This window comes from Psittacula echo (genome assembly GCF_963264785.1).
Source record: "Psittacula echo genome assembly, chromosome: 4".
NCBI classification, from domain to species: domain Eukaryota; kingdom Metazoa; phylum Chordata; class Aves; order Psittaciformes; family Psittacidae; genus Psittacula; species Psittacula echo.
In genome coordinates this window covers 108,809,283-108,830,958 of record NC_137738.1, presented here as the reverse complement: position 1 = coordinate 108,830,958, position 21,676 = coordinate 108,809,283, and the positions used below count along the sequence as shown (strand labels likewise).

General features: G+C 51.9%; 1 protein-coding gene across 2 annotated transcripts in view; it reads left to right on the top strand.

The window, feature by feature from the left end:
* The first annotated feature begins 7,964 nt into the window (after positions 1 to 7,964).
* Positions 7,965 to 21,676, top strand: part of RAB10 (RAB10, member RAS oncogene family) — a 54,207-nt gene continuing 40,495 nt past the window's right edge. Inside the window, exon 1 of one of the 2 annotated variants that reach the window (XM_080616987.1) lies at positions 7,965 to 8,507. In XM_080616987.1, the coding sequence (XP_080473113.1) occupies positions 8,381 to 8,507 (127 nt within the window). In that variant the 5' untranslated portion in view covers positions 7,965 to 8,380. The remainder of the gene's footprint in view (positions 8,508 to 21,676) is intronic. The other variant, XM_080616986.1, reaches the window with a different exon arrangement.

The following is a 21,676-nucleotide window of genomic DNA, read 5'->3' as shown; positions in this document are numbered from 1 at the left end:
GAGTAACAAGGGGGGCTGCAGGGTGAATCCCAGGCTGGAGGGAGCTGTGCAATGACTCAGGCCTCACTGGTCCCCCTAGCATGTGCCTGTGCAGGGTGAGAGGTGCACTGCACCACTCCCATCAGGCCCCAGGGTTTGATGATCTCTATGGCATCCCAGGGATGCTGCCCTTGCCCTTCTTTGCTGTGGGTACCACACCAGCATCAGTGTCATAGCCAGGGTAGGGCTGAGCATCCCAGGGGTGACACTGGGCTGGCTGGGACAATGTATGTGATCCAGGTGCCACACGATGGAGGGGTGCCATTCAAGCCCTGATCCCATCCCCAAAATGTCCCCAGCCAGCCCTAGGACACCATGGCCACCCCTGAGACACCACTGCCAGACCTGGGCCACCATGGTCACCCCTGGGCAACCAAGGCTGTCCCTGGGACAGCACAGTCACCTCTCAAAGACTGCAGCCACTGTGGTCACTCCAGGGACACTGCAGCCACGCTGGGACATTGTGGCTGACTCTGCAATATTATGGCAATTCCTGGGCCACCGTGGTCACCACTGCAGACACTGCAGCCACCACAGGGACACTGATAACCCTGGGATGCTTTGGCGATCTGTGGAACACCACAGCCATCTCTGAGACACCTTGGCACCCCTTGAACACCGTACCATCCCTACCATCCAGCACCCTGCCCCATCCTGCTTGCCAGTGGTTGCCAGCCCCCGAGCGCTGAGCGAAGGGGTACTGTGGGCAGTTCCCCTTTGGTTTTTCCACTGTGCTGCTTCCCAGGGCCCCCTGACCCTGCCCATGCCAGGTCTCCTGGACCACTGTGGGACAAGGTGGGGGGCTTCCTATGTGGCCAGTGGCAAGGACCCCAGTATGGGTGGCTGTTGTCCCTTTCCTAGCCATGCTAGGGTGGCTGTGCTGGCAGCCATCATGGAATGAGATGGGAAGAGCCTGAGTCCCCCACACTCCCATGGAAACACAGCCAAGGTTTGCTCCAGGGAAACATTCTGAGCTGGAAAAAATGCTGGAAAATGCCTAACAAGCCAATTCCCAGCTCTCATGGGTGGCCGGGCGAAACGGGGGGGGGAGGGCTGTGGCCCCACGTACTCCCCAGCTCCTGGGACACCCGACATCCTCATCCTGGGACAGCCCCTGGGGGTAAGGCATCTCCTGGGGCTGGGGGATCCAGGGCTGCCCAAACTTGGCAAAGCCACGGGACAGAGTTGTTAAGGAATTAATGAGGCATGGGAGGGAAGCCCGGCGGAGCCAAGAAGGTTTCCGGCAGCAGCTCCAGCCAAATCACGCCAGTGTCACCTGCAGCGAGGCCGCAGTCTGTGCTGATGCAGGTGGCAGTGATGGAGAGCCCTCCAGCTCGACATCCACGGCACAGCAGCAGCGGGGCAGTGAGGATGGACGGGCAGCAGGGCCCTGCCTGAGCCGGGTGCTGGCAGCAGGGCAGCAGGAGACCTTGCGATGCCCTTCCCATGGTCTGCCCCAGCCTCTCGGGTTTCACTGCCTGCCTCGCATAGGCAGCAGCACCAGGCGGATGTGGGAGGGAAGAGACACCCAGTGCTGGTGCTGGTGGTGAGGTTCTGCCACCCATGGGACTCTGTGGTCTCATCCCATCTCCTTCAGCTCCGTGGTCCCTGGGGCGGTTGGGCCACCACAGGCTCTTTGCCAGGGTTGTGACCAAGCGGAATGGGTGCCAGGGCTATGCTAGGATGTACCCCACATGTTCTGGTGCAGTAGCTCTCCTGAGCCACTGACAGCCCCATTTCCCCATGGACAGACAGTGCTCAGCCCCTGGATGCATCTGGTGCAGGGCTGGCCAGTGCCACCAGCTCCCTCCACCCAAAACCTTGTTCAAAGTTGTCTCAAAGCTCCTAGAATTTTGCCTCCACCTCCGCTCAGCTCCTCATCATCCCCATTGTCCCTCATTCCCAGGTCCTGGTGCTTCTCAGTGAGGCTCACTGCCAAAACCCTCCTAACCCGGCTGCCACCAGGAAATGGTGCTGGGGCTCAATGAGCATCCTTTGGACAGAGCCTGCCACAGCTGGTGGGGTCCCAGGAGGCACTAACAGCCCCGTCAAGACCTCGGCCTCTGTGGATGCGGTTGCAGGGACACAGAGAAGCTCATGGGCTGGGAGCAGGGACAATGATCTCCGTGCTCGCAGCATTGGGTTGACATTCCTTAGGTTTTTTTCTTGAGTATTGACTAACTGGTACTGGTATTGGCTGGACCAGCCCTGGAGAAAAACCTGTCCTCCTGATGGGGAAAGGATATGTCCCTGCATGCTGCTGTCCCAGCAGACTGGACACTCTTGCTTGACCCCCACCAATGGTCCTTTTCGCTTTCAGCCTTCTTCTCTTGGCTTCTATGCAGGGAAAGGGACCCAGGGGGGTCCAGGAGGCATTTTGCTGCTTTCCCCCAAAACCAGCTCACCAGCATTCCCAGAGATCCACTGGATTTCTTTCCCTGTTTCCCTCCTCCGTGGCAGTTTTACAGTTCAGCTTTGCCGTAATCCCATCTGCTTGTGGCACTCCTCATCTGCTAGATACTCCAGGCTTCCCTTGTGTGTCCCTGTTTCAATGTGCCAGGTGAGCTTGTGAAGCAGCACTCTCTTCCTGGCACTGCTGGGAAGCATGGAGGGTACTGAGGAGCCAATCATTCCAAATTCCAGGGCAAGCCGCCACCCCCAGCATGTCTCCCCTTTCAGCATGGAACACCTTACTGTCTCTCTGTGACTTGAGAGATGTGTCTGACCATGCAGCTTCTGCAAAAGACAACATCTGGGAATGAGCCTCCAGCTTCTGCTAAACTCTCCTGACCAGTGCTGGAAATGCATCCTTCCCTGCCCGGACACCACAGACCCAGTGAGCCAGGTTCCCTGTACAGGGCTTGAAGGCAGAACTGGATCCTGTTCGTCCCCTACGGAACCTGTAGGCAGGACAAGGCTGCCTCTATCTCCTGGCAGCTATGAGAAGAGGCAGTGCAAGCAGAGGCCGGTGCTGGAGAACTAGGGATAGTGATCTCTGTTGAGGGGAACTGCTGGTGGCTGCTCAGAGCATCCCTGGTGTTGACTGGTTGTGGCCTTAGGCTCTGGCCAGCCTTTGGGCTGAGATCAGAGGTTTTCTGGCTTTTTTGGACCTCGACCTGAGTGTTCATAGAGCAGCAGAGACTGCTCAGGCATGACACAGGAGGGCAGGGAAAGGGCAGGAAGGCAGCAAGGGAACTGTGCTGGTGCAAGATTTACCCCAAACTGAATGGGCTGGGGAGCTGGAGAGGTAAACGCCGCACATACTAAGCCTGGATTTAGGATGGATCAGTTTGCCGGCAGCTGACTCCTCTATAATTAGATGATGGCAGCAATACAGGAGCCAGCTTGGGGTGCAGAGCTCCAACATCTTCCCATCCACATGCACATCGTTAAAGGAAACATCCCATTTTTCACATGATCCCCAGACACTTAAAACAGCCGAGTGAGTGATGAAATGCACCTCCTGATGAACAGGGGATGAGGAATAAATGCCACTGAAAATGCTGCCTCTCCTGCAGGCCCTGGGGCTGCCCTTGTGGGGAAGATCCTCTGATGTGAACCCAGAGGATGAATCCTATTGGGATCCTGGATGGCTTTGCAGCATCTTGTGCCACTTCACTGATCTCTGGCCATGCTAACAGTTGGCTGGAAGGAGCTGCAGCCCTGCCCAGCTTCAGGGGCTGCAGGCTGGAAGCCTACCTGTGCCAGATGTGCCCTGTCTGCAGCCCCCGAGCTGTGTCCCTGAGCCCTGTGTGACCTGGGGAAACTCTGTGGCCACTTGCTGATGTCCTGCAGCCTCCAGGCTGTGCCCCACAGTCCCTCTTCCCACTTCTGCTGTTGTCCCACAGGAGCTGAGGGGGGAGGGGGGAAAGGGATGGCTGGCAACCATGTGGGAAGCTTCAGGCTTTTATCTCAGATCTGGGTTTTCAACAGATGTGGTGTGAGCAATGGCTGCAAGGCAACTAGATCAGCATCGTTGCTCAGAGATTAAAGGATTTAATAATCTGCTGGCAAGATGTAACTGAAAAAGGCAGAGCACTGGTTGTACAGAGCTCAACAAATGCACTGGGGTGTTCCCACGCTCTCCCTGGGATCCCTCCAAACCCTCCCATAAGCAGAATAAACCCTCAGTGCATGTGGGGCAAGCCCTTTTCTGCACAGATCCAGAGACTAATGCTTCATCTTCCTTTGTAACATTCTTCTAGGGAGTCCTTCATTCAGTGATCTCAAGGAATAAGGAATAGGGGGTGGTGTAGTCTCTGCGCCAGTGAGTCCCCGGGAACCGGGGGAAGTGGTGCTGCTACTCGCCAGAGGTCAAAGCGTCATTCAGCAGTAGCAGCGAGCCAGCAATTGCTGCTTCTCAGCCCCTTGTTCTAATCGCTGCTCTGCTGCCTGGTGAAAACCCTTAGAAAACAAGGCAGTGACTGGCTCTGCAAAGCACTGATGACAACAATGCGGAGCTTCTTCCCCCGCTCATTGGCAGGGTGGGATCATGACCCAGCACAAGCAAGTGATGCTGTGACCAGAAGACAGAAACTTTTGGCAACAGATGGGCTGAGCCTCTTGGAGGGGGCAGAAGCACAGGAAGATTGAGGTCCTTCAGCATAAAATGTAGGGAAAGAGCCCCTGCGAGTGCATGGCCAAGGTCTGCCCTGTCGCGTGGTCAAGGTCTGGCCCATCACATTGCCAGCAGGTCTTCCCCATCACCCTGCATGGAGATGGACTGGGCAGCAGTGAGGGCAGAAAGCTCCTTGGATATGTCCAAACATGCTGGGAGCTCCACTGAGCTGCCTGTGCTGGCACTGCCTCACCAGAAGCCAAGCTGAGGTGACTGTGCAGAAATAAGAGACGTGCCTGGTACATCGAGCCATCTGCCAAAGGTTCTGAGCCTTGCGTGACCTTTCCATCTTCCCTGCTGCCGGGAAGTGCTGACCAAGTCCTGCTCTCAATGGGGTGGTGCCAGATAAAACAGAAAATGGGGGAGAGGGTTCCCATTTCAGGGATGTGGAGCTGCCTTTCTTGCTTCTGTTATTCTCTAGTTGTCTACTACAACCCTGCCTGGGAGGTAGGTGCGGTAAGAGGCAGGGGTGTGTGATCTGAAATGGTGAAAGTCTGACTCCACCAGCAGTGGTGGTAGGAGCTGCTCCAAGCATTGGCATGTCCTGCTGCTGCCAAACAGCTGTATCAGAAGCCACTTGGCCTGCCTTTACAGATCAGCTGGAGGCAGGAGGGTGTCTGGGGAGCCTGATGAGACCCAATACCACATATGCAAGTGTCTGCAAAGGAGAAAAGCATCACTTTTACTTCCTCTTCTCAGGAATTCATCCTTCTGCCAAAGCTTGTTTCTTACATGAGGTTATCCAGGGGTGTCTCACCCAGCTCCTGGGTATGGTTTGGTGTTTATTTAGAGTTCCCCTTCCTTCATAACAACAGTGAAATCAAGCAGGCAGCTGGGCACTGATGTGCCTGCAGAGGTGTGGCTGCAGCTCAGAGCTCCCGGTCTGGTGCCTGGGTACTCGCAGCATGGAGGATGCTGTGGTCAGTGCTGCTAAGAGGATAATGTCGCATGGCACCAGGTAAAGCAACTTCAGCCCCTTTCCTGTTCCTCCTCAGACAACCTCCTGAGGCTGTTACTGTCACCTCTGCAAGGGCTCTAGTCCTTGCGTAACTTTTGGGTTACAGCCATTCCTGAAGTGGGAGCTAGAGGTGACCAAGGGCTGGGAGGGTCTGTGCCAAAGGGCTCCATGCGAGCTCATCCCCCAAGGTCAGGAACAAGAAATGGAGGTCCCAGAAGCTCCTCAGACACCCCGACCTGTGCCTGCAGCTGAGCAGTGGGGCTCCTGTCCCTGCCTTGGCTGGGGGAGGAGTTGGAGAAAACAAAGCTGCTTGTTCTCTGTGGCTGCTGATGCCTTTTGGATGACAAAGATCTCTTCCATTCCTGTACACACCAAGGGCTGGGCCCTGGTTTGTGAGAGGATTTGAGTAACCAGCCAGCCCAGCACATCGCCACTCTCTCCAAGCAAACCTCCCCAAACTTAAATACTGTTGCACAACTCACTCCTCGTTATTCACTTTTCCCCTGCCCGCAGTGAGATCTGGCAAGTGGGCTCTGACAGCCAGGAAGAGGTTGTCCCCTTCCACTCCATTCTTCCTAATTCAGTAATTATCCCTCTCACATCACATTGATGCCCTCCTGAGATCAGGACAGAAGAACCTTGTGATGATGTGGTAGGGAGAGCTGTGAGAACCATTTCACCTCTCACTGGACATCTCCAAATCGACCAGCACTGCGGTGATGGTCTTCCAACCAGGACTCACCAAGCAACCCAGAGCAAGGGTGTCCTTGTCCTTGGTGGGGTGTCTCCTTGGGACTGGTTCCTGTGGGGGGTAACATTTAACTCAGGGCCAGTCTTAGACACTAGACAGAAAATACTTTCTCTTGTTTGCAGTGTGGATATGTGTGACTTCATATGGCTTCCTCCCTAGGATCCTAAGAGATAAACTCCTTTGAAGTCCATGAACAAGCTCTTTAGGACAAAAGGATATTGTAAGCAGTAGTGCAAACACCTAGCGATGTGCTTGTGATGATACACCTTTGGGGAGTGGCTGGAAGCTGCCTGCCCATTGGTCCCCACTTGGTACCCATGGCAGTGCCCTCACTGCAGAGCTCTCCATGGGTACCAGTAGTTCTTTCCTTATCTGCCCAGTTGTGAACAGGAAGCATTTTGCATGGTGCCATTAAACTGATCCAGCAAAGCACTAAAAATAAACCTTCGCTGTGAAGCCACAAACTCCTGCCCTGCTGCGTCAGCTCCCGGAGAGAACCCGCTGACAGAGTTCAAGGCTTCTTGGGATGGAGGCTTGTTCCCCCCTACCCATGTGCCTGCAAGCAGGAGCTGTGAAGGCAGAGAAATCGAAACACAAAGGGAAGAAACCTGCGTGTTAGCCTTCAGAGCTGCGCTTTGAGACGGGCTGGGCGATAGAGATGCGACTCCTATTAAACCTTTTGAGGCAATTCATTCTGCAAACAGTGAGAAACCACTGATTGTGCAATACTTAATTATGTAAGTGAAACTCAACTGGCAGCGTGCTGGATGGCACCGCGGGACAGCGTGGGCTCGGCGAGGGCTGCTCCTCCCCACGCTGAAGCACTGAGGTCTCTGGCAGCCCCTGGCTATGGGCCATCTCATGTGGCTTCAGCAGCTTGGCTCTGGTGGCACTGCCTTACTGCACAGTGACAGTGGGAGTTGTGGCCAAACACCCAGGCGCCCAGCCTTCGCCATTCAGCTGCCTGGGTCCATAACACACCATGGCCCCAAGTGCTCCCTTCCAGCCCCTTGGACAGTCTGGTTTTCACCCTCGTTTCTGACAGAGCCTACACAAGGCTGCTGATCTAACACCCCTAAGCACAGGGCCTGGCTGCAGCTGCTCATGGGAGTCATGGTTTGCCGTGCTCAGGGGCGCGGCAGCAGTGCTCCGGGCTCTGCGGTGAGGCTGGGCTGGGACTGGCGGGTCCTGGGCCCGTGGAGACCGCCAGATGTCCCCGGGGGTCCCTGAGGAGAAGGGGCTGGCGGGGAGCAGTGACCCCTCAGGGCACCCGCCGCCAGGGGGCGGCAGCCCCCGCCCCGCCGGGGATCGCGCTCGTGCCCTGCTCCCTTACACCCCACCCCGCCCTGTGATGTCACCCCCGGGGAGGAGGCGAGACTGGCAGGCCGATATAGCCAATGGGAGCTCGGCAAGCAAGGCGAGGAGGCGGGACTTCCGCCGGCCTGCAAGTGCAAGGGTGGGAAGGCGGGGCCACCGCCCCCACAGGCTCCGCCCCCGGCTCTCGGCCGCGAGCGCGGGTGACGTCACCGCGCGGGGGCGCGCTGCCCGCCCTTCTGTTCCTCCTTTACGGCCCTATTGCCACCAGGGGTGCGTGTGCGTGTTGACGTCAGGGCGTGCGCGCCCCCGCCTGGAGGCCTGCGCGGTTACCGAGCGGCGCGCGCGCGCAGCCTCGGTCAGCGGCTGTGAGGAGCTGCCGCCGTCCGGGGAAGCCGCACTGGAACGAGCTGAGCCGAGCCAGGCCTCGGGGTTATGAGTCCGGGCGCCGCCGCCTCCCCCCCTTGAGGAGCAGCGGGCCCGTGGCGGCGCGGAGAACGCGCCAGGCGCCGGGGCCGCCCCGCGACAGGAAGCCATTTTGTGGGCCCCCTCCTTGTCCTCCTTCGCCGCCGCCCTCGCGAGCGGCGCGGCCGTTGCTACCGGCCGGGGTGGGCGGGCGGACCCGCGGCGGGGGCGCCCGGTGAAGGCGAGGGGGTGAGCGGGGGGCCGGAGCGGGCGGCGGTGGCCGCCGCGCCTCCCCATGGCGAAGAAAACCTACGACCTGCTCTTCAAGCTGCTCCTCATCGGGGACTCGGGGGTCGGCAAGACCTGCGTGCTCTTCCGCTTCTCCGACGATGCCTTCAACACCACCTTCATCTCCACCATCGGTCAGTGCCCCTTGCTGCCCCCATCCCTCGGGGTCTGGTTCCCCGCGGCCGGCCGCCCTCTTCCCACCGTGGCGGGCGCCTGCCCGGGGCTTTACCCTGTTCTCTGTGCCCTGCCTCGCAGCCCTCGGTCGTATTTTAAAGGTTGGACGGAGGATCCTTGAGGTCCCCTCTAACCTGGGGTTCTGTGGCATTCTGTGGGATCCTCCCCTTGTGTCCCGGTGTCCCCGGGGACCCCATGTCCCCACCCTTTCGCCTCCTTGCTCTTGCTGTCGACGCAGAATCCTCGCCCTGGTCACACCCGACGCCGGCTTCGCCTCTGCTGCAGGGAGGAAGGATTTGGTTTCTCTCCACAGTCGGGTGCAGCAGTTTTCCCGGTGGCCCCAGCGACCCTCTCTGTACCTCCCTTGGGGCATGCTGGCAGCCTGTCCCCACACGCTCTGCCAGCTCCCAGCGAGGGTCCACCTGGCTCCTTCCATCACCGGCTCATCCCCAGCCCCTGTGAGGGCGGTGGGGTGGCCATCCCTGCACAGTGTCTTCGCTGCTATTGATGTGGCTTAGCAGAAATGATCACGCTCGTGGGTGGGGTCTGTTTCCTCACCCAACAAAGCTATCCTTCCCTGTCTGTGAGCGAGCTGCTGGGCTGCTGGCAAAGGCGACTTCAGCCCTTCAGTGGTGCGCAGCTCCTTGTTAAGGTAGTTTCCTTGACATCATGAAGGAGAGCTGTGTGCTTTCCTAGGCTTTCCTCTTTCCATTTAGTCTGTGTTGTGAGACAGGCTGTGTACTTAACGTCCTTTTTCCTTAGGTCTGTTACAGCTTCTCGACACCATCTTCTTTTGCAGATGGACAGTTCAGGTCAGAAGCTTCTAACCTTTTCAGTGACTAACTCTGCCAATTTAAGAGAATTCATGCTTTCATTCATTCTTGTAGTACCCGTTGGTGTAATGAGTGTAGATACCTACAGCTGGAGAAAAGAAAATTTTGGGAGAGGGTTGAATTGGATCTGGCTTTTTGTGCGTGATATAAATCCCTTAAATGATTGGCCCTATAGCCGTTCACCAAGGGCAGGAGAACAGAGTTTAAATCTTAGTGCTAGGTGTGTGTGCACTCGTGTACTTCCTCATCAGTGTTGAAATGTCACCCTAAAGTTGCATCTCAGACTGTGAGATGTAAAAAATGCTCTTAAGCAAGCCTTGGGTAATTTGAAGTGAGAGAAAGTATATTTGAGACAACTAAGTGTCAAAATTCAGTTGCCTAAAAGATCTAAGATCTTAGGGTTTCAACTCATTGATTTGCTTAATTGTTTTGGGGGATGCACATGACAGTCACTTAATCTTGTCTCTTACCATTGCATACCTTGACTAAGGAAGGCTGTATTTATTGTGCTGCTGTGGCCGTAGTTTAACTTTGCTTGGCAAATTCCCGCCTGGATCACATGGGGTTTGTTGCTTTCTGAGTTTGCTGGGAAGGTTTACTTCAATTCTCAAAGTTAAAAATAGTCAATGTCTCAGTTAAGAAGTCAGCAGGTGTATGGCGGCTCTCACTCCAGAGAACTTGTGCTTTCAGTGACCAGTAATTTTTAGTAATTAATAATTGAGTAATTAGTATTAGTGGTTGGTCTAACTGCAGTTGTTGAGTGTTCAAGCAGAGTAACATCAGGTTTCATAGCAAGAGTACATGTGCAGAGTTTGGAAGCATTTTGGAATAGTCAAACCAATTTAGATCAGTGGATATTTATTTCTGGCGTACATAAATTGTTTGTTGTGCATGTAGACTGGCAGGCAGACAGGCTTTATTTCCTAGATTCTAAACTAAGTGTCTAGTTGTGGTGGTGTTGAACACCACTCAGTGACTAGTTGGCATGTCAGCGTGTCAGACTTGAGTCTGCACAGTGGAATTTAGCAGATTTTGGGATACAAAGAGATTTTTATGTGTGGTGCTGAATTCCATTCCCAAATATATTTTAAATGTATTGTTTTCTTAGTTCTTCTGGAAGTAATCGGTTAAAGAGGAAACTTCTTGGGAAGGTGTCCTGTGCAAGGAGTGTCAGTTGAAAGGAGGACTCTATGTTAGCATGTTTTAAAAAAATAGCCCATCCATGAAGGAAGAATCCTGAGCTGGGTTAAAATATCTGTCCACCTGGTTGTCCTCTATGTTGTTACAATAATGCAACTGAGTAATCTGTGTGAAAGTAATGTTATTTCAAAGTGCCACTGGTAACTACAGTGATTAGACATTCTCAGATTCTCCTCTGCTGCAGCAGTGATGCCAGCAATGGCAATCCAGAAATGTGGAAAAGTGCTTTGCCTTCTGGGACCTGCTGCGATGAATCCCCCCACAGCAGCCACAGAACTTGGGCTAGTTTTGCAGCTGGAAGAGGAGAGTTTCAGGAAAAACCTCAGACAGAGTATTTGACCTGTAGCAACAAGGAAATGCTATTTCCAAAGCACTTGTGTACAGAGTAGATGATATGGAAGGTGACTGGCTTATTGGCTGAATCTCTCCTTACATTTGGGGGAAAAAAAAATAGTACCTGGTAGCTTGTCAGCTCTGATTCATGCTTATGTGTTTACACTGAGCTCCACCAAGAACCTGAGGTAGCTGAGCATGTAAAATGTGTTCCTGGCCTTAAGCAGGGGCTGTTTAGTTGTTACAGGAAAAGGGTCTCCAAGAACATTGAAACTAGCCTGTGTGTTTAAATGATGAGGGAGGGAAGGTGTTTTAATTCCTTAAAACCAAAGGTTTGTCTGCGTATGTGAGTAAAGATACAACAATAATGCATTTCTACTTCACATTAGTAACTTAAATTCACTTCCATCTTTGCACATTGTAAGAACTAATTAAGCATGATCCACGGGGGCAGTTTGGGTACAATTCACTGTATGTGTGATTTGGTATGTTCTCTTCCACGTTTGACTTTGAATCACTTCAGTCCAATATTTCCTGCTAAACCAGCAGTTAAGCTTTTGGATGTGCTGAGGTGTGCGTGTGAAAGGTTTCATTACCCTGCCTAGAGGTACTATAAATATCCTGATGGCTCTTCTGCAAGAATCCCTAAGTCATTGTAACCTCCCTGCAGAGAGCAGGGGCCTTGTCCTCAAGCGCTGTGTCGCTGTTTTCAGGGTAGAAAGGGAATAAATATTAGAAAATGTAATGTTATCACAAACCATTTTTAATGACTTTTTGATAATTCTGTGGTACAAAAATAATTTTTAGGGTGTCTATTTTGTTTTTAGGAGTTGTGGTGACTTTCTAGTTATGCTCTGTGGATACTTTATTCTTGGGTCAAGTCTGTCGGTGGTTGGTTGTTTCGGCACTGGTGCTGTTCCTTGGGAGGCTTCTCTTAATAGGCTGCTGCCCAGCCTCCCCTCTCTGCCAGTTTGAGTACTTCATTTGCTGCCTCTCATGCTTCCAGCAGGTTTCCTTTATTTTTCATGTTAAAAATACTAGTATAAGTAACTTTCAGTCAAGGTATACTTGATATCTTAATCTTTTTTAGTAATTTATTTTTATATTGGCATTCAGTGTGTCAAGTTGATGACAGTTTGAAGTGCAGAGTGGTCTGCCTGAGCTCAGTGGTATGCTTTGCTTTGGGAGTCTCTGTAGGGTGGGCAGGTAAAGTGCTGGCCGTTCCCTGAGCATAGGCAGGTTGAGAGGACTGCCCTTGCCAGGACGGCTGTTTGAAAGCTTAAATGTCAAAACTGGGCTCAAGCATATAATTGCTATTGTTTGACTAAGTAAAATGCAAATAAAGATGAGTCACAAAATATGGTTTCCCATGAAATCTGACTGCCTGTAGTCCTGTGCTCAAGAGAACAAAGCGTAGGTGATCATGGTGAGGTTTCATCTGAATGCTGCTGATGCAGATGAAGCTGTCATGGATCTAACCTGTACTCAAGGTGTGGCTGTGTTCTGTGCTTCTGGTCTTTGCTCATGCTGACAGCAGCTCTACAAATCCAGACAGAGAGAAAGCATGTGGGGTTTTGAGGTCCAAACACAGCAAGGTCTGGATGGCAAAGCTGTGTTAGGAGGATGCAAAACCGTGTTGGTTTAAATGCAAAGGTGTAAGAAAACTAATAGTTTAAAATCTGTTTTTCTTTTTTTTTATTTCTTTGGCCTTTGTTAGAAGTGATTATGAGTTGCTAAGCACTTGGTTTGTAATTGCATACTAGTACATTTAAGCAGTTGTTTTAAAGTCAATCATCAGATATCACAAATAGCAAATAAAACAAGTTACTTCTCATATATAAGTAAATATTCCATTTTAAGTTGGAAGCTGAGGATGTAAGTATTCAAGGCCAGGTTGGATGGGGCTTTGAGCCTCCTGGTCTGGTGGAAGGTGTCTTTGTCTGTGGTGGAGGATTTGAAACTGGATGATCTCTAAGGTCCCTTCCAACCCAAACCATTCTATGATCTTAGGAGGATTATGGGATATATTGGGAAGGAAGGAGGCCCAGATAGAGAACAGGGAAAAAAATTGGTAGATTGTGGGAAAACAAACTAGGTACAAATTATGTTTTGAATTGTGAAAATGCTTTTAGCTGTATGGTGGTTGCAATGAAGTTTGAAAAACAAGTGGTTTCTGGGGTCAAAAATAAGTACTGCTACAGTAGTTGGACATACCAGCTTGCTTTTTCCTTGTATTCCTATTTTTGCCCCAAATCTTGTAGGGACAGTGAGCAACTTTGAGTTTGGTTTATGTTCTGCTCAGGCTGTGGGTTCAGCCGGTGTCTGACTCCTGGTGTGGAGCAAGTGCCTTAGGAAAAAAACCCAAATCAATAAACCACCACCACCACCACCCCCCCAGCAAGACCCCAGACTCAACTTCTGTTCGGTCATTTCCATGCTATGGGGTCTGGAAATCATCAGGCAGCAAGAGATGCAAAAGTCGTTTCCACATACTGGTAATTGAGCTGTAAAACCTGCCATCATGGGGTGTTTTTTGGAGGGGAAAACACAAATGAGTTCAGAATGCAAGTAGAAGATTGAAGGGAATGCCTTGGTGGGTGATGGACATAATGCTCTGGATGCGGTCTTCACCTTGGGAATCCCCTCTGCTGTTGGATGCTGGAGGTTGAACAAGTGTTCTTTGGCCTCAGGAGGGTGGTTCACCTCAGCTCTGTCTTCTGAGGCACCCAGGAGAAAGGCTGCAGAGTGGGTTGGATTTACAGCATGGTATAGTTGAGGGAGGTTTGGGGTTTGTCTTTTCTTGGTTTTTTTCAATCTAGGGCCGTGGCTAACAAGCAGCAGTTCTGCTTGCGCGTGCCTTGTAGTGCTGATGAGAGTGTGTGGTGAAGGCTGAGGAACTGGGCGGGCTGGAAACTGATTTTTTTAACATTGGTATTTTTTCAGCTGGGCTGGGTCACTTCCCTGATCTGGCTTCTTGGGTTACCATATAAATCTGTAGTGGCATAATGCAGAGGGAAGCTGGGGACATAGAGGCATTGGGATAGGTGGTATGGAGAGGTTACTTGTGAAAATTCACTTCAAGGTGTTTGTTCTGTGCTAACAAAGTGCTTGACAGCAGTGTTTATTGCCTAGTGTTCCCTGCTCCTGGTATGAAACAGCCCCTATCCTAGTCTTGCTGCTCTCCCTGTGCTGCTGCTGTCGTTGCGTCAGGGCCAGAACAGTTGTCGAAGGGTGAGAACCAGGCTGCTGAACTGCTTCCTTGGACACATACCTGCGTGGTGGCGGCACAGGACACAGAAGCCCTGCTTCTCGTTTTTCTGTCTGTCCTTGCACTGACATGCTATTTATGTTCAACTGAAACTAATAGGCAGCTGTTACCTAAATGTGCTAAGTGTGATCCAAAGACATGGAGACAAATGAGAAGGAGTGAGCACCATGTCCAGGAGGAGTCTGAACTATCAGTTCAACAGTAAGTGACAGAGATAAAGAATGGATGAAGTGACTAACATTTCCTAGGGTAAAGTGTGTTACGGATTTGGAGTACAGGCCTGTGGCTTCTTGTGACAGGCTGCCCATATAATCCGTGGTCTGCTCCTGAATTTCACAAGACCAAATGTGAAATGCCTGTTGGTGTTGGCAGAAAACCTGCTCAGGATCTGTGAAGCAGGGGTACAGCCTTCAGTTTAAGAAACCAAGGACTACTTTTTAGTACCTTGTTTAGTGATAAGCACACCTGAGGGGCACAGAGAAGGGATTTCCTCTCGACTTCTTGATTTACCTTTTTCAAAAGAAAATCTGCTACTCCCTTCTCTTTATCCTAAGAACAGGTTTAATCTTCTCTACCCTTAAACTTGATATTTAATTAGAGAATTGGTTGTGAGTCTTGATAAATACTTTGTAGGGGATAGGAAGGATTGTTTTAGGTTGTGCTAGGCAGATGTTGCTGCCTGTAGTCCAGCAGAGCTGCATGTGTGGGGTTTTGTCTTGGCAGGCCATGCTGGCTGTACCTGCTCCTGGCCGCCCTCAGGAGCAGGGTGTGAGCTGCTTCCACCCTTCGGTGGCAACCACTTGCTCCTGCACTCCTCCTTTCTGCAGCTGTGGAAAAGCAGCATGTTCTTGCTTGTTAGTGGCGCAGTGGAGGGAGAGCTGGAGAATCTTGGGAAGGATGGTGGCTGGGAGTGGGCTGCTCCTTCCAGGGCACTTCATCCTGCCTGGGGTTGAGAAATGCCCAGGAAGGATGCTGGGTGAAAGCAGGTTGCACGGATTCTCCAGGCTGTGGCAACTGGTGCTTGTTTTGCTATGTGACCTTCTGATGACACATGGAGAAGGGGTTCAGTCTGTGTTGATTTTGTGTAACCCTAGCAAGGAAAACCAGCTTGTCAAATTCTCTGTGCTGTGGGAAATCACTGTCCGGCCCTGGAGAAAGAGGAGAGAGACCAGAGCTGCTGCTGCAAGTCGTCTTGAATGTTTAGTGTTTCGGTACAACTTAACTGTGTGGGTTTTTTCTTTTTGGCGTGGGTTTAACTAGAAGTTTTGTGTGGGTTTAACTAAAGTCTCTGCATGTTTTTGTTCTGTGCTGTAGCTAAAACTACTCAGGGCTTTCTTTTCCGTTGGGATTGTGTCTTTTATCTGTGTAACCTGCAGAAATACCCATTTGTGCTTGCATTTCTAAACTCTGACTTAATGCTCTCAGAGAGAGGACTGCTGGTTTGATTGCTGTTGAGTATGGAATTCCTACACTGACATCCATACTTGTACAGCTTCTTTCTTGAGGATGCTTTTCAAATTGGTCCTGTCATATTTGGACTAATGATCAGCTCTACAGATACTAGATATCCTGAAGCAGTGTTGGACTGGGGGAGGTCTGGAAATAGTTTCTTCCTGGTAACATGGGTCTGATGTGGGTGCTGCTCTGTGTACTGGGAGTTCCTTTAGCACTGCAGTCTGACAGGGCTGCAATCAACTTTGTCCTCAGTGGGGGCCATGTTGGCCCAAGGTCTAAGCTTCAGAACCTTGGAAGACAATGTTACAGAGGTAGTACTGTGGTAGCTCCAGGGATTCACCCATTTTAGGTCATTTTTGCTCACCTGTGCTTTGATTTACGAGGCTGTTGGAAGGTTCATTAAAACTGGTCTGGTCAAGTTGTCTCAACTGCAGCTCATGAGATCGAACTCGTGTGTGTGTTTTATGGCACCATTCACTGCCCGGTCCCAAATAAGAAGTTACTCTGCCCTCTGAGGTGGTTATGTCTTGACTCTCGCCATCATTTTAGTCTTCTCAAGTAACTTTAGGTACCTGGACATCCAAATTAACCTATTGACATTGGACCTGTTCATGTGCCAAGTGTCGCCTCTCGCCCTTCTAATCACAGGCATGTTACCTGTTCTTCCTCACCACCAAATCTCACCAGCAGCTGAGTTCCCTGTGGGTAACTAACTTGGCTACGCTGCCTGCATTGTTCTGCTACTGCAGATCTACAGTAAATGTCTGAGCTTTGATAATTTAATAAAGTTGAAGATGTTGGTAGCAGTATCTAGATCTCCCCAGTTCCTCAATTTCCCACTTTCCAAGGCTTGCTTCAGTCTACATCTTAACCTTTTCCTATCCTTTTCTGAAATGGGATTCCTCTAGCGTAACTATCTTGTTAAAAGCTGACCTGTCTGCACAGGCTCTCTGGGCTCCTGTAATGGGGGGAAAGAAAATAAGAAACTCCATCCAAACAAGGCAGTACATACCCATGCCTCTGTCACTTGACAGGAAGCTTAGATTGTAGACTGTCTAATTGTTGGTTAAATGAATCCCACCAATGCTTCAGTTTCATTAAATGTACTGTGAAGTGCTTTCATCTCAATGTAACTTTTTGATCTTGACAGTAAGCAACGGGTTTTTAATGTCTGTGGTTGTTTGGGTTTTATCTACTTAAGTTTCTGATGAAAACAGAGGTAATTACTGGCTTGGGATTTATACCCAATGTTGGTGTGTCTGGGACAGCATGGACCAGAAATATGAGCTCTCTGGAAGGTCTGAGGCTTCTTATTCCTACTTCAGTGAGCAGAGATGCTGTCAGTTTGCGTGGAAGTGGACTCAGACTCCACTGCTGCAGTGTTAGACCGCTCAGGTATCACAGTATCACAGTATCACAGTATGTTAGAGATTGGAAGGGACCTCAAAAGATCATCTAGTCCAATCCCCCTGCCAGAGCAGGAACACCTAGATAAGGTTACACAGGAATGTGTCCAGGCGGGTTCTGAATGTCTCCAGAGAAGGAGACTCCACAACCTCCCTGGGCAGCCTGTTCCAGTGTTCTGTCACCCTCACTGAGAAGAAGTTTCTTCTCAAGTTTAAGTGGAACCTCTTGTGTTCCAGTTTATACCCATTACCCCTTGTCTTATCATTGTTAGCCATTGAGAAGAGCCTGGCTCCATCCTCATGACACTCCCCCTTTATATATTTATATACACTAATAAGGTCCCCCCGCAGTCTCCTCTTCTCCAAACTATAGAGACCCAGCTCCCTCAGCCTTTCCTCATAAGGGAGATGCTCCACTCCCTTAATCATCTTAGTTGCCCTGCGCTGGACTCTCTCCAGCAGTTCCCTGTCCTTCTTGAACTGAGGGGCCCAGAACTGGACACAATATTCCAGATGCGGTCTCACCAGGGCAGAGTAGAGGGGAAGGAGGACCTCTCTCGACCTACTGACCACCCCCCTTCTAATACACCCCAGGATGCCATTGGCCTTCTTGGCCACAAGGGCACAGTGTTGGCTCATGGTCATCCTGCCATCCACTAGGACCCCCAGGTCCCTCTCCCCTACACTGCTCTCTAACAGGTCGTTCCCCAACCTATATTGGAACCTGGGGTTGTTCCTGCCCAGATGCAGGACTCTGCACTTTCCCTTGTTATATTTCATCAAGTTTCTCCCTGCCCAACTCTCCAGCCTGTCCAGGTCCTGCTGGATGGCAGCACAGCCTTCTGGCGTGTCAGCCACTCCTCCCAGCTTAGTGTCATCAGCAAACTTGCTGACAGTACACTCAATTCCCTCATCTAAATCATTGATGAATATATTAAATAATACTGGTCCCAGTACTGACCCTTGAGGCACTCCACTAGATACAGGCCTCCAACTGGACTCCGCCCCATAGACTACAACTCTCTGGCTTCTGTCCTTCAGCCAGTTTGCAGTCCACCTCACTACCTGATCATCCAGACCACACTTCCTCAATTTAGCTATGAGGATGCTGTGGGAGACTGTGTCAAATGCTTTGCAGAAGTCAAGGTAGACCACATCCACCGCTCTGCCATCATCCATCCACAATGTTATTTCCTCATAAAAGGCTATGAGGTTGGTCAAGCATGACTTCCCCTTGGTAAAGCCATGTTGACTGCCCCTCATAACCCTCTTATCCTTGACATGCCTTAAGATGGCATCAAGGATAAGGTGTTCCATCACTTTCCCAGGGATGGAGGTGAGGCTGACCGGTCTATAGTTACCCGGGTCCTCCTTCTTGCCCTTTTTGAAGACTGGAGTGACATTTGCTTTCCTCCAGTCCTCAGGCACCTCTCCCGTTTCCCAAGACTTGGTAAAGATGATGGAGAGTGGTCTAGCAATGACTTCCGCCAGTTCCCTCAGCACCCGCGGGTGCATCCCATCTGGACCCATGGATTTATGGATGTCCAGATTGCTCAACTGGTCCCTAACCCATTCCTCATGGACTAAGGCAAACTGCTCCAGTGACCTGACTTCATCTGAGGTCTCAGGAGTACAGTGCTCTTCAGGACTGCCTCCGGCAGAGTAGACTGAGACAAAGGCGGCATTCAATAACTCTGCCATCTTAGTATCTTCTGTCACCAGGGCACCCATCCCATTCACCAGTGGGCCTACCTTGCCTCTGGTGTTAGTTTTATCAGCTATGTATTTGAAAAAGCTCTTTCTGTTGTCCTTGACCCCTCTGGCCAGATTTAATTCTAAGGAGGCCTTAGCCATCCTAGCTGCCTTCCTACATCCTCTAGCAGCAGCCTTATATTCCTCCCGAGTGGCCAGCCCCTCCTTCCATGACCTATAAACTCTGCTCTTCCACTTGAGCATACCCAGCAGTTCCTTATTCAGCCACGCAGGTCTCCTGGCCCTCTTCCTTGACTTCCTACATGTCGGGATGCTCAGCTCTTGAGCTTGGAATAAGCAATCCTTGAATGCCAACCAACTATCTTGGGCCCCTTTACCTTCAAGCAGCCTTGCCCATGGGATTTCCCCTAGCAATTGCTTGAAAAGGCCAAAGTTTGCCCTGCTAAAGTCCAAGGTTGCAATTCTACTTGCTATTGTACTGGTCCTACCACACAAGATCCTGAATTCCACCATCTCGTGGTCGCTGCAACCAAGGCAGCCCTCAACCTTTACTGCTTCGACCAGACCCTCCTTGTTAGTGAGGATGAGATCCAGCAGTGCTCCTCTCCTGGTTGGCTGATCCACCATTTGGATGAGGAAGTTATCATCCATACACTGGAGGAACCTCCTGGACTGTGGCTGGGTTGCTGAGTAGTCCTTCCAGCAAACATCAGGGAAGTTAAAATCCCCCACCACGACCACGGCCTGTGACTGTGAGGCCGCTCTCAGCTGCCTGTAGAAGGCCTCGTCAACTTCCTCACCCTGATCTGGTGGCCTGTAACAGACACCCACAACAGTATCGCCCCTGCCAGCCTGCCCCTTAATTCTCACCCACAGACTCTCAACTCGCTCGTCCCCTGTCCCTGGACAGAGCTCAGTACATTGCAGCTGCTCTCGCACATAAAGAGCAACCCCACCACCCCGCCTGGCTGGCCTGTCTTTCCTGAAAAGGACATAGCCCTCCATGACTATATTCCAGTCATGCGAGCTGTCCCACCACGTCTCTGTAATTGCCACCAGATCATAATCTCCTGACTTAACACAGGTCTCCAACTCCTCCTGCTTATTTCCCATGCTGCACGCATTGGTGTACAGGCATTTCAAGGAGGGAGCTGAGCTCACCAATTTCACCCTAGGATTATAGGAGGCCTCCCAGTCTTCATCAATCCTAGAGTGCTGCCCCACTGGGGCAAGCCCAGTTACAACCCCATCCCCCTTCGAATCTAGTTTAAAGCTCTCCAAATGAGCCCTGCTAATTCATGCCCCAGCATCCTTTTGCCTCTGTGAGTTAAACCTTTCCCACGTGCCATCATCCGGACTGGAGCCTTATAAAACCAGCTGTTATCAAAGAACCCAAAGCCCTGCCTAAAGCACCAGTCTCGTAGCCAATCATTTACAGACTGAATTTTCCCATTCAGTCCCACATCATCACCGGAAGATGGAAGAAGTGAGGAGAAGATCACTTGAGCCCCAGATTCTTTCACCATCCGCCCCAAGGCCCTGTAGTCTTTCTTCATCCCCCTCAGACTGCGGGAAGCAGCTTCCCCCCCACCTGTCTGGAAGACCAGCAGCGGGTAGTAGTCTGTCGGGTGCACCAGGCTGGGGAGCACCCTGGTGATATCCCTGATCCGGGCTCCAGGCAAACTACACACTTCCCTATGATGAGGGTCAACTCTGCATATCGGGCCCTCTGTTCCTCTCAGAAGGGAATCGCCTACGACAATGACTTTTCTTTCTTTCTTGTCAGAGGCAGTCTTGAGGTGCGAAGTCGACCGCCTTTTCCTATGTGACCTTGTAGTCTGGCCTTGCACCACATCCTCACTTACCTCTCCATCAAGATCCAGGGCCTCAAACCTATTACGGAGGGGCACCTGGGGAAGCAGGGCAGGAAGGGAGGAAGGTTGCCCACGGTTCCGAACTGGAACTCGCTTCCAGCCCTCATCGTCTTTTTGGTCCCTTACCTCTGCGCGACAGCTACAGGGCAGGGGCTGTCTCGGGTCATCCCCCTCTGTCTGAGAGGACAGGGGGTCCATCCCCTTGTGGGGGGTATCTCCCTGGAACCGTTCCTGCTGGCACGCCAGGGAGTTACTCCACCAGTCGATCTCCCTTTCACAGTCCCTGATGGTCCTCAGCGTCTCGACCTCCTCCTTAAGTTCTGCCACCAATCTAAGCAGATCTTCTACCTGCTCACACCTCACACAGGTGGAATGCTGGCCTCCCTCCCTCGGCAGCAGCAGGCTCTGGCACTCCCTGCAGCCAGAGACCTGAACAGCCACGGTTTGGGGCAGGGTCTCTGTCTGAGTTGCTACAGTCTCCTTACTGCAAGCTCTCCTTCTGGAGGCGACCATATTGGTCAGCAGTCTGGGACACCAGCAACAGAGTCCACAACACAACCTGCTTGTTCCTCCCTGCGCCCGGTGGGCAGCGACCGGTCGCTGCCCTCCCAAAGGCTCTTTCAAGGCAAGGGGCAGGGGTGCGGTCGCCGTTACCGCGGGAACGCCCCCTGCCACGTCAGCCGCTCTCTCGCAAGGGCTGCTGGGGCTTCGGGGATCGGGAGATGTCGGGAATCGCGATGTCTCTGCGCTGTCCCCTCTGATTTTCCTAATCTCTTCTGACCCTCGTGGTCTCTGCAGCGTGCCGGCTCCGGCTCTAGCTGTGCTAGCTCCGATCAGCTGACTGACTGCTAGGATCGAGTTGCAGCCGCTTTTAAATCTCCCGCCGCCACCGCGGGAACGCCCCCTGCCACGTCAGCCGCTCTCTCGCAAGGGCTGCTGGGGCTTCGGGGATCGGGAGATGTCGGGAATCGCGATGTCTCTGCGCTGTCCCCTCTGATTTTCCTAATCTCTTCTGACCCTCGTGGTCTCTGCAGCGTGCCGGCTCCG